The 19,442-nt window shown below is 36.5% G+C and overlaps 1 protein-coding gene across 1 annotated transcript; it reads left to right on the forward strand.

Annotated features, from left to right (window-relative positions):
- Positions 1-461: 461 nt before the first annotated feature.
- On the forward strand, positions 462-19,006 carry LOC114755208 (uncharacterized aarF domain-containing protein kinase At1g71810, chloroplastic-like). Its single transcript, XM_028944077.1, is given in 22 exon segments — positions 462-903; positions 1,069-1,113; positions 2,019-2,057; positions 2,637-2,754; positions 2,757-2,806; positions 2,924-3,076; positions 3,363-3,398; positions 4,826-4,869; positions 5,776-5,866; positions 6,666-6,707; positions 6,819-6,927; positions 13,480-13,594; positions 13,688-13,737; positions 13,866-13,944; positions 14,804-14,854; positions 14,935-15,076; positions 15,207-15,251; positions 16,759-16,863; positions 16,940-16,981; positions 17,131-17,313; positions 17,841-17,957; positions 18,560-19,006. Coding segments are annotated over 22 exon segments (2,181 nt in total). The 5' UTR covers positions 462-483; the 3' UTR covers positions 18,665-19,006.
- Positions 19,007-19,442: the final 436 nt, after the last annotated feature.

Genomic DNA, 19,442 nt, shown 5'->3' on the forward strand with positions numbered 1-19,442 from the left:
AGTTTTTTTAGATGAGAATCTCTTTTTAGATTTACACTTATCATATTAATGATATTTATCGGGAGAGTTAGTTGTGGAAGGTTCTAATAGGCAAGCTTGATGCCACATTATTCGCATATTCTTTTTATCTGTTTTTTTTTTTTTTAATTTTCTTTGTGCCAACATCTATTTTTTTATTTAAAAAGGATAAGAATTTTTATAAATATATGCCCTAATGCCTGTAGCTTGATGCTTACGTCGATATAATTTTAGCATCTTGAAAATCTGACAATAAGGTAAGCCACACGGTTCTGGTCAAAAAAAAGATAAGCCATGCGCGGTCCCGAAGCTAGCTTGTGGCATTTTCAAATATTTTCTTCACAAAAATTGAGGTCGAGACTTTCTGAGAGTTACGGAACAAATAGCTTCTGCAAAATTCCACTCCATTCCTTCCCACCTTCATACTGTGACTCCACTTTACAGTTGACGGTCCTCCCGCTACAAATGCTTATACATCCTTCTCTTTCTCTCTCATCGTTTCCCGCCACTCGCAAACCCCAATCTTCTTCTTCTCTATGCCTCAACCAATGCCGTTCGTCTCGCCCCTTCTGGTTTCTTCCACTTTTCCCTCATCCCCGTCAAATTTCTGGGACCCACCGATCCGGCATATGTGCTGCCATCGCTGCCGGTGGTGAGCGTGGTGAAGTCGATACCTTCACGGCGAAGTCTGGTTACCTCTTCGAGCTCAGCGACTCGGAGGCGGACTCTCTGGCTGAGTACAGGATATCTAAGATTGCTGCCATTTATAGGAGAAAGCCTTTGATTGTTATTCGCCGGTTGTTTCAGATAGGAACTACTTTTGGCAAATGGTTTGGCCTCCGTTTCATTGACAGACTGATGGAGCGGTCTGATGAAATGTTTGAGGTTTGTAAATTTTGTTTTGTGCAACCTAATTGGTTTATTTGCAGTATGTTTCTGATGGAGAGATTGGATTTTCATTATTACGCGAGGATAAATATTTTTGAAGCTTATGATTTGCGGGTTGCGTTGGCAAGCACTGAATGTTCCGTTTTGTTTCTTTACTTGTAGGTTAGAGCTGCAGAACTCAGGAAGATATTGGTGGAACTTGGGCCGGTATGTCAAGTTTTTTAAACTATAATAAAGTCTTGGGCTTTTTTCTGATCCCCTTTTCCTACAACTTGGTGTCATTCTGATTTTGATTGGTAATGATAAATGGGGTCCATACTGTTTTTCTAAGACGTCGAATTACCGTGTGACTTTGTTCAAGTGGTGTAAATGGATCAGCTCAATCATTGCAGCTTTCAGTTTGTTCAAGCCGAGGTTTCTGCATTTCGTTTTCTTCAATAAGTTTTCATGAACTTTTTGGGTTTTTGGATTTTCATCTTGTTGTTGAACTGAATCATTATGATTCGTGAGTGTCCGGTTGAGTTATACTGTTTATTATAAATGTTCCCTCTGTTTTCTTCATTCTTTTTCTCACTCCAGGTTTTGCCTTTGACGTCCTTTTGAGCCATATATCTGCTATATTCTTTGGCAGCTGGAGAAGAATGAAGTACATTATGTAATTTTCAGAATGTCAATCCTCTAAATTGGAAATCCTCGGGCATGGAGCACTGTTTAAGTAAAAATTCAATGTATCGCTTGATAATCATCTTAAATTTGTAGAAGTGTCTGCATCAACTCACCTTTACTGATATTTTTTATCAAGGTTCTTGTTGTAATGCCTAAGAGAGTCCCATGCCTAACTGCCATTTTTATGGAATATCTCATAATATTTGGTAGGTCCAATGTGCATTTTTTGTAACCACAACGGTTCTGTTATTTAAGGCTACTCTGCTATGGATGCTGAGTTTTGTGGATGATATTGTTTATTGTCGCATGTCAGTATTTTGTTTATATGATGCTAGTGTACTAAAATTTCTAATCTAATCCAGTGATATCAGTTACAACTCTTTCAATCGCTTTGGATAAAAGCAACTTCATTTTAAAAATTGAAGTGTTTTGTTACTTTCTCGCAGGCATATATTAAAATTGCTCAGGCTGTCTCATCTCGTCCAGTAAGTTACATCCAGTCTGATATTTTTTTTTTTTTAAGTGTTCCTTCTATGTGTTGCTGGTCTTTTAATACACTTCATATAACTTTCCTGTTGAATTGTTATTTACTTGATGATAAAGCTTCTTTTTCTTGTCAATTTTCATTATGCTAAATGAGTGCAAATAAAAACGTCATTTGGGATTAATTCTCTCTTCAAATTCAGTTATGCTATTTAAAGTACATATACAAAGCATGCCATTCTGTTGCACTTCGTATTAGAATGTTCCCTATTGATGTATATTCTTACTTTTGCTCTTTTTGATCTTTTGTTGTAATGGGCCAATGGCCTATACGTAGGCATTTGATAGTATTTATAACTTGATTGTTGTTTGGGTATTTAATTCACCATTGGTGTCCTATCTTGGTAATTACTTGCATAAGATATATTAACTTTATTAATCTCAATCACTTTCTAAACTCCATGTCTGTTTTCTTGCTTATCTAGGAGGATGGGAATTCATTTATGTGTTTGCAGGCTTGTTTCCATATAACATTGACGAAAATTTGATATACAAAAATTTTAAATAAATTATTCTTGTAGGATTTGTTACCACCATCATATGTGGATGAACTCTCATTGTTGCAAGATCGAATAAGCCCGTTTTCTACGGAAGTTGCTTTCAGTATGATAGAACAAGAACTTGGTTTGCCTATTGATGAACTTTTTCAGAGATTTCACCTATGCCTGTAGCTGCAGCATCCCTGGGCCAGGTTTACTTATTTTTATGGTTTTATCTTCCTAAGGTTTTGGAAGTTTTGTGAATTCTTAATTGTTTTTCCAAGTGTATCTCAAAATTCCTGAAAATTTGAACTTCTTTGTGTGGGTAGGTTTATCAAGCTAGGCTTCGCCAAAGGAGGCAGGTTGTTGCTGTTAAAGTCCAAAGACCAGGAGTCCAAGCTGCAATTTCCCTTGACATGTTAATATTACGTTTTCTGGCAGGTTTCATTAGGAGAGCTGGCAAATTTAATACTGATCTTCAGGTAGTGTAATGTCTGACAGAGATTAAATGGCAGAAGTATAAAATTTAGTTACATTGACACCAAAATGATTGTCATTGCTATTAATGGCTCTTTTATTCAAGGCTAGTTTACTATTGATTATTTTCATTTAACTCCACATGGGGCTGAATAAATTTTAATTTTTGACAACAATTAATCTTCTCTCTCTCTATGTATGGTTGTGTGTATATGTATATTTCTATGCATGTGTGGTATGTTTCCAGGATGATATTGTGTTTGGTTGCTAAAAATGATCTTACATATGCAGGCTGTTGTTGATGAGTGGGCATCAAGTCTTTTTCGGGTATGCATTGATATCCTTGTATCTTAAATTGAACCTTTCAATATGCATGTTTATATGGTCGAATGTGTGCGAACAAGGATTTAATGATAGAAAAAAGTTTGATATCTTCTCGTCAACTGAGGACTATTTAATTTATGCATGGATGATTTGACTACCTGGTTAAAGGCATGTAAGACATTGTTGTACTTGCTGCTGCGAGCCTGCAAATATACTTTGGATCCTGATCTGTCAATGGATTGTATTATTAGTTGGTCTATATGGGTTGAAGTCCAATTACTGACAGTGGAGCTTGAGTTTCAGTCGGGAGTAATAACTATAACACTTAGCCAGAAGCCAGAGTCATGATTAGAACTCTTTGCTAGAATCCAGATCATCCCATTTAGTGTCTGTGACTGTAAATGTTAATATTACCTTTAAATTAGCGTTCATAACTTAAATATACTTAGTTCCTTGTTAGTACTGGGTTTGATATTCTTTCTTTTGTGATTTTTCGGTTCAATTAGCTCATGAGGGGGGGGGGAGGAGGAAAGAAAATTAGATTACGTGAGCAAGGTAAGTCAACTAAATAATTAGTATAATGACTTCAACAATTATTATTGTTGGCTTGTGACTTATTTTTTGGGAAACTATTTTGCAGGTACCTATAGTTTCCCTCAATTTTTAATTTGGTACCTGGGTTTTTTCCCCTCTTAATTAAACACTCTAATTATACTCTGTTAGCATTATTAACTTCTGTAATTTTGCTCTATTAAAGCTAATTATGCTAACAAAACAAAATTATAGTGTTTATTAAGAAGAGAAAAACACACAGATACCAAATTAAAAATTGAGAAGAACTATAGGTACTTGCAAAATGGTTTTCTCCTACTTTTTTTATTATTTTTTAAGTAACTTGATTCCTTTTTTTCAGGAGCATACATGTTTTATCATCTTTTTGTTTTGCACCCTGGCGTAATACTTGAGCCCATAGGGCTCTGGACTCAAATGAATTCTAAAAGCTGGGTGATATTTGACAGAGCTTTTTTTTTTTTTTTTTTTGGTTAACTGGTTCTTTTCTTCTCTGCCTCCCCCAAAATCCAATTTTTCTTCCTTTTAAATGATGGAATGAGATGATATTTTATCCACATGATTTGTATTTTCCACTTCCTCTTCTGCTTAAAAATTTATTGCTTTGTGCTAAGTGATTCTATTATTATAAAAACTCTGATTAAAAGGACAACCTTACTTGATTTAAATTTTTAATCAGTGAAACTTATTCTCAAAATTATTCTTTCATTTCCTAATGCTGTTAGGCTTAAAACCTTAGAGAATTGGATAATGCAAGGATTTGTAATGTTGCTTAAGCTTGTCAAATCTTGTGTATATTTTATAAAAGTTATAATTCTTAGAAATTAAAATTGAATACAGGTAAATCACCTTGAATGCAGGAGATGGACTATAAGAACGAAGCTAGCAATGGTCTCAAGTTTAGGTAAGTGCACGCTATCAGTGCTTTTTTGACGTTCTAGTCTTTTTTAGAGTGGTATGCTTTGAAAACATAAGGATTGGTTTACCTTGTAGTGGCTGACTCGTTTTACACATTTGTATTACTGTCATCATCAGTCAACTTTCTCATATTGTGACTTGGTTTGGAAGTTATGAATTGAGCCCTTTGTTTTTATTTTGTTTTCTTTTTGTTTTTCTTATCAATTAGCCGATTCTTAGAACTTGGAACAAAATTATTTTTAAGCTTAGGGTGAAGAAAGGAGCAAAAGGCCTTGGAAAAAATGTGCATCAGTTGCGGGGACTTGGTGCCTTTGGTTGGAGCTTTACACCCTTTGGATTTTATTTTATTTCCCACTCCCATCCACTCCCCCCACCAAAAAAAAAACAAAAAACGTTTTTTGGATAGACTTTTACTGACTTTCTTGTTCTTTGTTCAGTCGACATCATTTTAATTCTTTCTAAACAAGCATCTCAGACTGACTTTTAACTTTTTACTCTATACATCTTATGGTAATAGGAGACAAGAGTGCTGATGAAAACACTCCGACTTGTCCAACACTTGAATTAAAGTAATTTGTTGCACTTTTGGGATGATTTGTCCCCATTTCCCCTGCTTTTCTAAGATTTGGGCTTTTAGGAGGCTGAAAGTTTGTCTAGCTAGCTCCTTATTCGTTATGTCACTGACTTACAAAGCCTCTGACTTGCTAAAAATTTCTTTATCTGCGTTTACCATAGCAGTCCCTCCCTGGCCCTTGAATGTTTAATTTTGTATATTTTTGTACCAAATTTGAGACCTAGCACTGCTAATGATGATGTTTTTTCAGTTCTCATTGAACATTAATTGAGGCATCATGGGTTCCTTTTTCTGTTATTCATTATCTGTGATGAGCAGGGAGTTATATGGCTCCATACAAGATGTGGTGGTTCCCTTAATGTATATGGAGTACACTACTCGCAAGGTCATTGTCATGGAATGGATTGAGGTATTTGTTTCATCTTTGTCGAGTTGTCTATTTACTTTAGTTGAGTAGGAACTAGAGATTTGTCCCACATTTTGCATGAAGCATTAGGAATGAACCACATTATCTATGGCTTGTGAGCAATGTAGCTTGTTATAGATTCAAAACACCCCCCCGGGGGGGGGGTCCTTATACATCAGTTGTCTTCTAAAAGATAAGGTTGGTCCAATTTATAAGTTGTTGTGTCAAAATATCAAATGATTTACCTTTTCACCCGTAGGATTTTAACTTGTGGTCTCATGACTTGAGTGAAGGTTCTATGATCTCTTTTACAAAAAATGAAGATGACTAGGGTTATGATTGGAATACTTCAATGCTTTTGGATAAATAAGTCCATGTAACAACTTTTCTTAATCTGCATGAAAATGTCTGAAGCATCTTATATTAAGAACTGGAGGGAATATTTCATATTGGTATATTGATAATTCTATGCATCTGTGGAGTTAAATTAACGTGGGGCATGAGATGTGTGACCCTAAAACTTTTCAAACTATTCTGAATCTTCCTTTCAGTGCTGGTATGAATTAGAATATTGCCGTTTACAAAATCAAATAATGAGAAAAATAGCAGTCATATTGTAATTTCTTTTATCAAACTCTTAAGAGTAATTTTCCAAGGATGCCTGAAGTTTCCTCCCTTCTAAATTCAAGAGAAATATAGAGGCCATTTTCTCTTGTAGGGGATAATTTTCCCCCTTCGGAATAGCTCTGAGACTTCTGAAGTAATTCTCTTTTTAATTTTTTTACATGCATTGTGATTGTAGGGGCAAAAGTTATCAGAAGTGAAGGATCTCTACTTGATTGAGGTCATTTGTGAACTGAATGCAGACATTCTTTTTTTAGTATTTACTCTGCTAGCAATCAGCTTTTACACAATGGACTGAGCAAGTTCATCTTTCCTTTCTGGTGATAATTAGGTGGGGGTCTCCTGCTCATTCAATCAACTTCTTGAGTGTGGATTCTATCATGCAGATCCACACCCTGGCAATCTTCTCCGTACATATGATGGAAAACTAGCTTATTTAGGTAACTTAAAAATGAAAAATTTGAAATATACAAATCCAGTGTATTTTCCTATGCGCTTTATTGCTTGCTTTATGTATGCTCTGTTGGCTTCGTGGTTGATTTCTGCACTAATCTTGTTTGACAACTTAACATTTCAAACACGTTGAACTCTTGGAATACTTACCTCATGGTGTGAAACCTTGCTTTCTCTCTGTGTAGAATTAGGATGCAGAACTGATTGATTTTATTCAAATGTGGACTCGGCACATATAGGAAGAGATTAGGGTTAGTTAGCCCATAATCTCCTAGAATCTCGGAAGCTTACAATCAAAGGAAAATCAAATCTGTAAAACAAATCTGAATATTTCTAACAATCTATAATTTAAAAGGATAAATATTAAATATTTAAATATTAAATATTCCTACTAAAACGGCGCTGTTCAACACTCCTCCTCAAGCTGGCAAATAGATGTTGATCATTCCCAGTTTGGAATTCAGAGCTTCGAATCTGTCCCTTGTGAGCACCTTAGTTAGGATGTCTGCCACTTGTGCCTTCGTGTGTATGTAGGCCAGATCAATAGTTCCATCTTGAATATGATCCTTTATGAAACTTCGGTCAATTTCCACATGCTTAGTTCGGTCATGTAAAATAGGGTTCTGTGCTATTTTCATTGCAGCTTTGTTGTCACACCAAACTTTCATAGGTTTATTGATTTCTATATTGAGGTCCTCCAGTACCCTTTTTATCCATACTATTTCACAGATTCCATGAGATAGGGATCTAAGTTCTGCTTCAGCAGAGCTTCTTGCAACCATACTTTGCTTCTTGCTTTTCCATGTTACTAAGTTTCCCCAAACATAACAACAATAACCTGTTGTGGATTTCCTATCAACCACACACCCTGCCCAATCTGCATCAATGTACAGATCAATATCTTTTTCCTCGTTTTTAGCAAAGAACAAACCTTTCCCTAAGATATCTTAGTATTCTATACAAGGCATCCATATGTTCTTTGTGAGGATCTTGTGTGAATTGACTTACTACCCCGACGGCGAAGCTAATATCAGGTTTGGTGTGAGATAAATAAATAAGTCTTCCAACTAGCCTTTGGTATCTTCCTTGGTCGACTGAGGGAGTTCCTTGTTTCTTGAACTCTGTTTTATAATTTGATTCTAGTGGAGTGTGTGCTGGTCTTGATCCTAGCATTCCTATTTCTTTTAACAAATCAATGGTATACTTTCTTTGAGAGACACTAATTCCTTTACTGGATCTAGCAACTTCTAAACCCAAGAAATATCTAAGTTTTCCCAAATCTTTGATTTCAAATTCCTTTGCTAGGCATCTCTTCAATCTTTGCAACTCATCCAAGTCATCACCAGTTATAACAATATCGTCGACATAAACAATTAGAATGGAAATTTTCCCATTATGGTGTTTCACGAACATGGTATGATCTGATTGGCACTGCTTATAATTTTCCTTTATCATTGCTTTTGCAAATCTATCAAACCACGCTCTTGGTGATTGTTTTAACCCATACAAAGACTTGTTAAGTTTACATACCTTGTTTGGGAAATTCTGCCTTTTTACACCAGGTGGAAGTTCCATATATACCTCTTTAGATAGCTCCCCATTTAAGAACGCTTTCTTGACGTCTAGCTGATGTAGTGGCCAATCCCTATTAGCTGCAAGCGACAAGAGAATTTTGATCGTATTGAATTTAGCAACGGGAGCAAAAGTCTTCTCATAGTCTACTCCATAGGTTTGGGTGTACCTTTTTGCCACTAGTCTGGCCTTGTACTTATTGACGGTACCATCAAGGTTGTGCTTGATAGTAAACACCCATCGGCATCCAACTGTCTTGCTACCTTTGGGCAAGTCAACTACTTCCCAAGTATTATTCTTTTCAAGTGCTTGAAGTTCTTCCATGATGGCCTCTCTCCATTTAGTATCAATTATGGCTTCCTGAAAATTTCTAGGGATTCTTTCTTCAGCAATATTAGCAATAAAGGTTCTCAAATTTGAAGATAATCCCTCATAGGAGACATACTTACAGATTGGATGCTGTGTACATAATCTCTTACCCTTTCTTACGGCAATAGGTAAACTCAACTCATTTGTATCTAGACTTTTCCCGATTGTAGACTCTTGACCAGGCATAGGCTTTGAGTCATCTCTACTATCTTTTCCTCTCACATTTGTTCCCTTATTTCGCTTGGCATACGTTCTCACCTCCTTTCCTACCTGGTCATCATTCGTTTCAGCTATATTATCAGGGTCTCCTCATTACAGTTAGGTTCTGTCATTGGTGAAGTGGACTGTTTGTCACTTAGTTCTGGTGGGATAGGAATTAGGTTGAGGTTCAGGCTCGGGAAAAAGAAGAGGGAAGGAGTAATTGTTGTTCCTTGTACTAACATCTGATTGATTTTGATCTTGACAAAGTGTCCATTCATTATTCCTATCACACTCCCCCTAAATGGGTAATTTAGAATAAAAAGGCTGATGTTCAAGAAAGGTTACATTCATCGTGACATAAAATTTGTGAGTTGTGGGAGAATAGCATTTGTACCCTTTTTGAGTAGGAGATTAGCCAAGGAAAATACATTTAATGCTGCGAGAATCAAGTTTGCCCCCTTTGTCGTTTTGTACAAAAATAGTACATCCAAAAACTTTTTGTGGAAGAGAGTTAATTAGGTGAGAAGTTTGAAAATAGTTTTGGAATGTGGTTAAAGGAGTTTGATATTGAAGGGTTTTAGAGGGCATTCGATTGATTAAATAGGCAGATGTAAGAAGAGCTCCCCCCTAATAAAAATGCGGAACATTGTTAGTGAACATAATTGCACGAGAAACTTCCAAAAGATGACGATTTTTAAGTTCAGCAACTCCATTTTGTTGTGGAGTGTTAACACAAGAGGTTTGATGGTGAATTTCATGGTTGGACAAATAAGTTTGAAAATTGGAGCTTAGGTACTCTCCCAAAATCACTACGTAAGATTTTAACGTCAGTTTGAAACTGATTTTTGATAAATGTGTGAAATTTCTTGAAATAGTAAAAAGCCTCGGATTTTTCTTTCATCAAAAAGACCCATGTTAGGCGAGTGTGATCATCGATAAAAGTAATAAACTATCGCACGTTAGACAACAAAACAACCCATGAGGGACCCCAAATGTCACTGTGAATTAAAGCAAAGGGGTGAGATGGAGTATAGGAAGAAGGTGGGTAGGACGGCTTTTTTTGTTTAGCCAAGTAACAAAACTCACAAGTAAAAGGGCTAATTTTATTATTGTCAAAAAAATGAGGAAACAAGTGCTTCATATAGCTGAAACTAGGATGACCTAACCTATAATGCCACAGCATTAAATCATTACTTGAAACAGTAGAATGTGTTTGAGCTAGCTCACATTTGGATGATTTGCCCTCAAGATAGTAGAGATCCCCCAATGCCTCAGCATGACCAATTGTCTTCCCCGAAGTCAAGTTCTGGAACAAACAGAATTCATGAGCAAACCAAACACCACAGTTGGATTGTTTAGTAGACCGCTTAACGGAAAGTAGGTTGCAGGGATAGTTGGAACATAGAGTACATTAGTCAATGTGATAGAATCTGAAAGAACCACAGTGCCAACTCCCAATACTTGGGCGTAGGTGTCATTAGCTACTTTGACTCTTGTATGCAGTGTATTAGTGGTGAAAACAGAAAACAAGTCTTGAAAACCATAGATATGATTAGTGGCCCCCGAATCAACAATCCAAATATTATTATGGTTGGAAACCGATTGAAAGGCTGCAGTAATTGATATACCTACTTGTGCTAAGGATACAGAGGGGGTTTTGTTAACCTGAACAGATTTGGAGTCATGTTTGTCAAGAAGGCTACGAAGAGCAGAGAATTCTGCGCGACTTAGAACCACACTGTCAGTGTTGGTATTTGTCATGTACCCTCTGGTGTCATCTTGTCCTCGAGGTTTGCTTGAGGGTTTGCCGTGCAGCTTCCCGCAGACTTCTTTGGTGTGTCCACCTTTATTACAGTGTTCACACCATCGGGAAGATTTTCTAGTGCGTTGATCAGAAAAATTATTGTTGTGGGAGGCAAAGGCCGATGCATGAAGGGGATTGGATGAGTCACCAATGTCATTGATGAGAAGTTTTCGACTTTCCTCACACTTGATCATATTAACCGTCTCTTCAAGAGAGGGTAGAGGTTTCATGCCCATAATACGACCTTGAACATCCTCAAAACGATCATGTAAAACAAGGAGAAACTCATAGGTTCTCTCCCTTTCGATTAGTTTCTTAAAATAAGCAGAATCAATAGAGCAAGACCATTGGTGTACCTCATATAAGTCAATTTGTTGCCACAGATGAAGGAGAGCACTATAGAATTGTGTGACAGACTTGTCGAGTTGTTTGAGTTCACGTAGTTTGCCCTTGAGTTGGAGGATAGCAGCTGTGTTTTCCCGAATTCCGTAAGTTTGTTTGGCAGATTCTCATATTTCGTGGGTAGTGGTGGCAAGTATCTAATTGGCGCCTATCTCAGTAGTCATGGAGCCCAGCAACCATGTCATCACCATACTGTTTTCTGCAATCCAGGTCTGATAAGATGCATCTGTTGGTGAGGGCTCCTTTGAAGCACCAGTTAAGTATTTCTCCTTGCCCTTGCCGTGGATATAGAGCAAGATGTTGTGTGACCAGAGGAGGTAGTTGTGCTCGGTGAGCCTGTGGGTGATGATAGCGGACGGGAAGGAGTCAGAAGCACCCATCGCAGAACCGTGCGACACATCTTGGGAGGGCGAGTCAGATGATGGTTCCGAGGTCGCACTTGTCTCACTAGCAAAGGCCCTCATAGAGCCAAAGGATAAGTTCTGCATCGCAGAAAGTGTTGCGCTCTGATACCATGTAGAATTAGGATGCAGAACTGATTGATTTTATTCAAATGTGGACTCGGTACATATAGGAAGAGATTAGGGTTAGTTAGCCCATAATCTCCTAGAATCTCATAAGCTTACAATTAAAGGAAAATCAAATCTGTAAAACAAATCTGAATATTTCTAACAATCTATAATTTAAAAGGATAAATATTAAATATTTAAATATTAAATATTCCTACTAAAACGGCGCTGTTCAACACTCTGTTTCTCACGTACATGTGTAAGCTTGGTCATTTCTGTTGATTTCTCCCCTGTTATGTTTTTCCTGGCTGCTCATAAAATCACATCCTCAAATATAAAAATAGACAGCGTAGAGTAATGAAGAGTTAAGGTATATGTTGATGCCTGTCATCCTAACTTTTTCATTTTTCTTTAAAAGAATAAAAATCGAGACCCTTATTCTGGACCAGGTCTTTGGATAGTTCTGATACTTCTTATTAAGATAATAAGATCTTTTGACTCTCATTCAGTTTTTGGGACAACCCCCGGGGGGGGGGGACTCTTTTTTCTTGCCTTATTTGGAAGTCTAAAGTCCCTTTAATGAAGAACTAAATCGTTCCAAAGGCTTAAGCTGTTTGGAGAAGACCACAAATGATATTTTTACGCGCACAAGCATAGCCCCTTGTGTTATTTTCACCAGGCCTTGAAATGTTGTCAAAACATATCGGGGGAGGTAAGCATTGAATGGTTGAATCCCTAAGCAGGTCATAGAGGTCCTAAAAAACTGTGCGAAGAACTGATTCATCCCCAAAGCTGAAGCTGTTTGGTGAAGGTCTAGCGATGGTATTCACATACACAACATATAGAAAGCAAACCCTTACAAAAAAGTTGTTAGGGCTTGAAGCATGTCAATGGTTCAATGGGCCCCAAGTACTCTAAAAAAAAAAAAATGTAATAAGGAAAAGTGGGAAAGGCAAGAATTGAACTCCTGACCAGATAACAGGACTTAATACCTGGTGAAGAACCAAGTCAGCTTAAGTTTCTTAGAGAAGTCTCACATGTGACATTGATGTACAATTATACATGCTTAACTTTTATTTAACTGTGATACATAGCAAGATCAAGTCTGTGATCTGTTGTGGGTAATTTCTCAAAATGCTCCCCCCCCCCCCCCACAGTGTCGATGTTTATATGTTTTATAATTATAATACCTATTTAGCCTAGCATTGGAGGTGAGGAAGCCCAACATTCCTAAAAAATTCTAAAGCAAAGCCATATTTTGCTTGAAACATGAGACTTTTCTGAAAGGACAGGATTAAACTCGAGGTCCTAAAATTCTGAGCTAAAGCAGGGAATCAATTAGACATAGTTCAGTAGTATTAAGTAAAAATTGTTTCTCAATCACCAGTTGTGTCTGAGATGGCTAAATTCATGCTAAAAATCAGTTGACATCTGGTACCTGGCAGTCATTGTGATGCCTCAAATGTTAGCAAAGTGGCTGGGTCTCACTTGTAGGAAATTCATAGCCATTGAATAGAGTAAAAGTGCCTTGTATCTATGGGCATGAACTTCATTGGCAAAGGTCAAGCCTTTCTCAGCTACACACTACTTGCTTACAAGCGACTCTGCCTGCCTAGCTCATTAAACATAGTTATACTTGTAAAAACTTTTTCCCTGTTTCTTATTTCTCCTTTTGCCACCAGATTTTGGTATGACAGGTGAATTTAAACAAGAATTGCGTGATGGTTTCATTGAAGCTTGTCTCCATCTTGTAAATCGTGATTTTGACTCATTGGCTAAGGACTTTGTCACTCTTGGGTATTTTTGAAATATGTTTATATGCCTTTATTTTTCAGTTTGAGTAGACTATTCTCATTTAGATGGGTCTAATTTAATTGTAAATTTTATCAGGCTTCTTCCACCAACTTCTGACAGAGAAGCTGTGACAAAGGCCTTGACAGGTTCTTACTTTATTATGTTTAGGTGAACTTTAATATTTTTCTGACTGTAATTTGCTGTAGAACTTAATTGCCGTTCCTTTCTAGGGAACTTATTAATTACTGATATTGCCTGTGTTATTTTGATGTAGGTGTCTTCAAAGATGCTGTCGCCAAAGGAGTTCGCAATATCAGCTTTGGAGATCTTTTAGGAGACTTAGGAACCACCATGTAAGTTCTTTTCACTAAGCCATGTAATATAAGGACGCAGAGAGTATTTGTAGGTCTTCTAGGTTTGTCAATGGCCCATAAAATGTACCTATAAATGTTAATTATGTATATTACATAAAAACATAACCACTGCATATCTGATTTGTACCTCTGCCACATGTACCTTTCAGCCAGATATATTCTTTACACACACACACACACACAAGGGCAAGACAAAAGTCTTGAGGTTACAAACAGTTAAATACTATGACAAGTCTATATCTGCATAGAGTCCGAAGTCAGAGTTATATGCCTGTAGAATAATAAAATTTAGTTGCAATTATTATAATTACAATTTTATAAGGAAATAAAAAAATGATATGTAGTATTTATCTTCTCATACGGACCCAAATTGGAAACAATTGACCTTTATATCTAGCCAAGATAAGCCTAATGTGCTTAACCAATAGCCTGATTTGAGTGTCAACTCAATGCATGGGAGTGATTCGGTGGCAGCATTGCAATGACCCTATTTTATTTTACCTGGTTCATGGTCACTTCACATCTATATGCTCCTTCCTTAGTCCCTGAATTGAACAAGTGTAATCACATCTTGTCACTAGCTTATTAAAGACTAAGAAAAAGTGTCATGTAGATTCCTGAGCTTCAAGCCAAAACTTAACTGTTTGAGGTTTCAACGTATAGGATTTAATAATTTTCTAAAGCCAACTCCATTGGGGGATGTAAATTTAATGTACTAGCGTATAATGGACCAAATTAACAACATATCTTGCTTATTCTTCTGCTATTTTCTTCCTGATGCTGGTTGGCTTATTCTTTATGTTTCTTTTTGACATGCTGTGTTGTCTTCTATTTCCAGGTATAAATTCAAATTCAGGATTCCTTCTTACTTCTCACTTGTTATCCGAAGGTAATGCTTTTGAATGTTGTATTAAGTTAAGATCTTTAGTTAGTTCATTATAATTTATAATCTTACATTTGATCTTTCAGCCTTGCTGTACTCGAAGGAATTGCTGTTGGTTTTAATCCTGAATACAAAGTTTTGGGTAGTACTTACCCTTTCATTGCTAAAAAAGTACTTACTGGCAGCTCTCCTCAGCTTAAATCTTCCTTGCAGACTCTTCTTTATAAGGTGAAACAAGAAAAAACACATTTATGTTGCTTGACCTGGAAATGGAATTTAAATTATCGTTGACATGCCTTTTCTCCTCTTGCTGACTCAATTACAAACTGCAATAGTGATTGATGTTCTTCTTTATCAGGATGGCGTGTTCAGAATAGATCGTCTAGAGTCCTTGGTAACAGAGGTAAATTTATTCTTTTCTTTCCTTTTTTTTTTTTTTTTTCCTTTTTTGCTTTCTTAACTGTTGTCTGCTTGAAGTTGACTTGTTAAATTACGTTGGAACTTGGGGTTTCTTTGTAGTCTATCTTTCTTGTCAAGTAACACACCAAATATCATGTTTAAGATTTTACAACATTTATTTGATTTTGTTTTATTCATACCCATGGGAAATATGAAGCCATATATACGGAAGGTTTTCATATGTTGGTTCAGTTTTATAAACATACTTTTGATTTCTGTAGTTGGACAGGTTGAGTGACAGAACCCTGCTGATAAAAACAGACAATACCAGAAAAATACAGCAGAAGAGATGAGGGAAATCCTTCGGTTTGCTATTAGATACTAGTTCATCACCCTTGTATCAAAACCCAATAGGCTTTCCGTTACAGCATTATTTGGGGCCATTAATAAAGGTTAAGTAATGGCCCAAGCTGTTAGGTAAACCTCAGGCATGGCCCAGTTTATTTGCACATAATTGAACACAGATTTGAAAAAATCATTTGACTGAATTTGACAAATTTGACATATAAAGAATAACATGCTTGGAAAAAATAAAAAAATAAAAAACAAATCATAGTACTATTTTCATCAGTCCGAACATTTTTCCCAAGTATTCACGTTTTTTACGTTGTTGATTTATTAGAAACGATCGAATTATAGTGTGAGGAAAATGAGATATGATACAATAAAAGGTAAAGAATAAAGGCAAATGATGTGAACTGAACATTTCAGTAGATTATGGGAGTGTTTGGATGAAACCAAACTATAGTTTGGAAAATAACTTCTGAAGAATAGATTTTTGGGAGAATAGATTTTGTAAAAAAGTGATTCTGATAAAATGAAAGTATTTGGATAATTATTATTAGAAGCATTTTTTATATGTGTAAATTACTAGATTTTATAATATATTTTAATTTGAAGAAATAAAATTGTTAATAATATATTTTTTACCAACATAATTAATAATATATGAGATAATGTAATTAATAAATAATTAATGTGTACATATATTTATAAAATATAAGATTAAATATGTTTATAAAAGAATAATTAGGGGGTGTTAAAGTCATATTATCGTTGAGGTCTATTCTGACAGACACAATCATACTCTTTACTTTGAGTCAAAAGCAGAATAGATTCACTTTTTCTGAAATCATGATTTTGGCCCAAAACTGGATTTGTGCTTCTTCCTCCTTGTTTTGCAATTTTTTTCCCCAAACCATGGTTTGGGCAATTACCCACTCAGGCCCTATATTGTTTGCCATGCCCACTGGGCTCAAAGCTGAATAGACCCTACTAAGTTGGGTCAGTAGCCCCATGGGCTAGACCTTTATTGGCAAGATCAACATTGCCTCGTGGAGAAACCATAAGTGAAATTGCACAAGATAGTCGTTTTTTCTTCCTTTCCTATCAATTTCTGCTTATTGCTCTTTCCTTTTCCGTACTTAAAACTAACAAATTCTTAATGACAGTCTCTACGTGCCAAAACAAACAAGGCCATAGTTAAAAAACAAAGGGACAACAGTGATTCAAGGATGGCTGTAAAGGAAGTCCTCTCTTTTACGCTAACGGAGGAGGTAGCTCAAGTTTGTCTTTTGTATTAAGTTTTCTATCCAGTGACTGATGCTATTCGTTTCATGGTAAAAACTGCAGGGTGCATTTGTGAGGGAAATCATTCTTCAAGAATTGGCGAAAGTATGTTTCTTCTTTTGAGGTCACCTACAATTACAATAAGGGGCGATTTAAGAAAATCATAGTACTTTATGTTCCAGCTAAAGAATGTGACTAAATTGGTTAGTCAATTCAAACCTAGCTCTTACTTAAGTGGACATTCTCTAATGCAGGGTTTGGATGCACTTGGACGAGCAACCTTGGATTCTATAACTTCTACAGCTGCTACAAATGTACCGTTCGCTGCTTTCTTTACATACCCTTTAATGACTGATGAAGACATCAACAACCTCAGAACCTTCCAACGCCTAATGCTATTGGTGTTGGGAAGTACAAGAGGTGAAGATTCTAATACGGTGAGATTTATAGTTCATTCAGGGGAAAACTACTTGTATATGAGTCTAAACTACAAATAAGTGTACAATTTTAGATCACTTGAGCAGGGACTAAAAAAATTTTGTTCCCCCATGAGGCAAAGGAGTGGGAAGTTTACATGCACTGGTTTAGGATGTTTCAATATACACACACACATATATATCATTATAATTTACTGTCTTAAAAAATGAGTGTAACTGAAACACAATAGAAGTGACTCAGACATATTCTCAAGGCTTGTCAAAGTGAAGGCCATAACCTCACATGCTCTTTCACGCTATGAAAATGAACCTTTTATTGGTACTCATACGACAAATATAGTTTGACTGTGTGAGAAAAGTAAACATCATTGATATAACTGTGTTACCTTGTGTTGCTGACCCAGTGCTGCATTTAATTTTCTTTTTCAATAGAATTATTTTTCACGATACATTAAGAATTTCCTAATAGAATGTGCCTGTATAGTCAAACGACTCGAGTCAGTTCTTGATAAGTTTCTGTCTTGTAGGGAAGCAGACAGGCCCAGGTTAGCCCCTACAAGAACCAGCCGGAGGAAGTATCGCTAGTATTAAGTCGTCTTGAATCAATTCAAGAGATTCTTCCTGTTCTTACTGTTATACCAGAGGTAAAATTAAGCATTTGCAAATGTGACGCATCTAATTTTGTCATTCTTCCATACAGTTACAACTCATTAGTAGGGATGCTGTCACTTGTGTTTTTTTGTTTTTTCCCCCGTTTTGGAGGGAAAGTGAATAACTATATTCAAAAACTCTATTTACAACAAAAAGGGGCATATCCCAATACTACTCAAAAGATGTAAAATCTCAAACCTATAGCTTTTGAATGCCTTTTCGTATCAATCAAACTATGCTTCTATGAGATCATCTGTCATCCTGATGCATATGCTATTTCAATTGGAAGTTTCTTGCTTGAAGATAACATCATTCTTGTCCTGCCAAAGCACATATATTGGTGCATAAAACATGGCTACTCTTAATCTTGAAAAACAGGCTGATTTTTATGTTTTAGATTGAATAAACACTTGGTGCCATGTTCCAAAACAAGAAAAAAATCCAATATTAAAATCTACTCTTTGCATCAGATTCCTTAAGATCCCAGAAGAAAATCTGCATCCAAAGAATGGTCTCTGCTTTTAGGATGAACATTACGAAACAAACATTTCCTCTTGATATTGTTTTTTCTGAAAGTATTTGTAAATGTTGGCAGCTTCCAACAGAATCTCAGCAACAGTTGCTTCAGCTGCCAGCTGACCTAGCTCAGCGGTTGATATCCCGTGCCGCAGCAAGAACACTAAGAAGAGTTATGTTATGATACGGTTAAATCAGGTCGCATAAAGGATTTATGGAGCATCTGAAATGGTTTGTGTCTATGGTCTCGTGACTTCAACAACTGGGATTTGGGAAATAAGCAGGACTTGTGACTTGGAGGGCCCTTTGGACGGCGAGCGCTATAAAGGACACTGTTAAGTCACTTAAAGATTTTCTGCTTCAACGCTTACAAGATGTCTAATGCCTCAAAACCTTTCATGTCTAGACTAAGATTTGAGGCCAAAGATTTTGATGTATAAATAGAGGATTCATGTTATAAATATATAAATTCTACTGGGTATTGAATTTTGGGTTATAAATTGGGTAGTAAAATTTTATTCATTGATATCTTGTATTCAAGGAGGAAAAAACCGGACCGACCAGTTCAACCGGAAAACCGGTGAACCGGTCTAAGATCCGGTTTGGTTTAGCTTGAAAACCGGCCTTCAGTCAAATCGGAGCAACTCGGAATGAATCGGAAAAAACTGGTCAAAACCGGGCAAACCGCTAGCTTCACTGGGTTGGCCGGTTGCTTCCCCCCCTCTTTCTTGCTCTCACGTTCGTCGGATGTCTCGCCGCTTGTGGAGACCATGGACACTGTAGAGATAAGTGGTAGAAGCAGAGGAGATCATTAAAGTGAAGAAAGACAGAACTTTGTTTGTGCCACTTTGAAGTGTACTCGTGAAAGATTAGAAGGCAAGCAGAAAGATAATAGAGAGAGTAGGATGAATGAACAAAGTGTAGAGAGAAAAAATGGTGGGATTGTTTGCTGTTTCTTCGTC

This window comes from Neltuma alba, unplaced genomic scaffold (assembly GCF_004799145.2).
Source record: "Neltuma alba isolate B1F8T4 unplaced genomic scaffold, ASM479914v2 tig00010238_pilon, whole genome shotgun sequence".
Lineage (NCBI taxonomy): Eukaryota > Viridiplantae > Streptophyta > Magnoliopsida > Fabales > Fabaceae > Neltuma > Neltuma alba.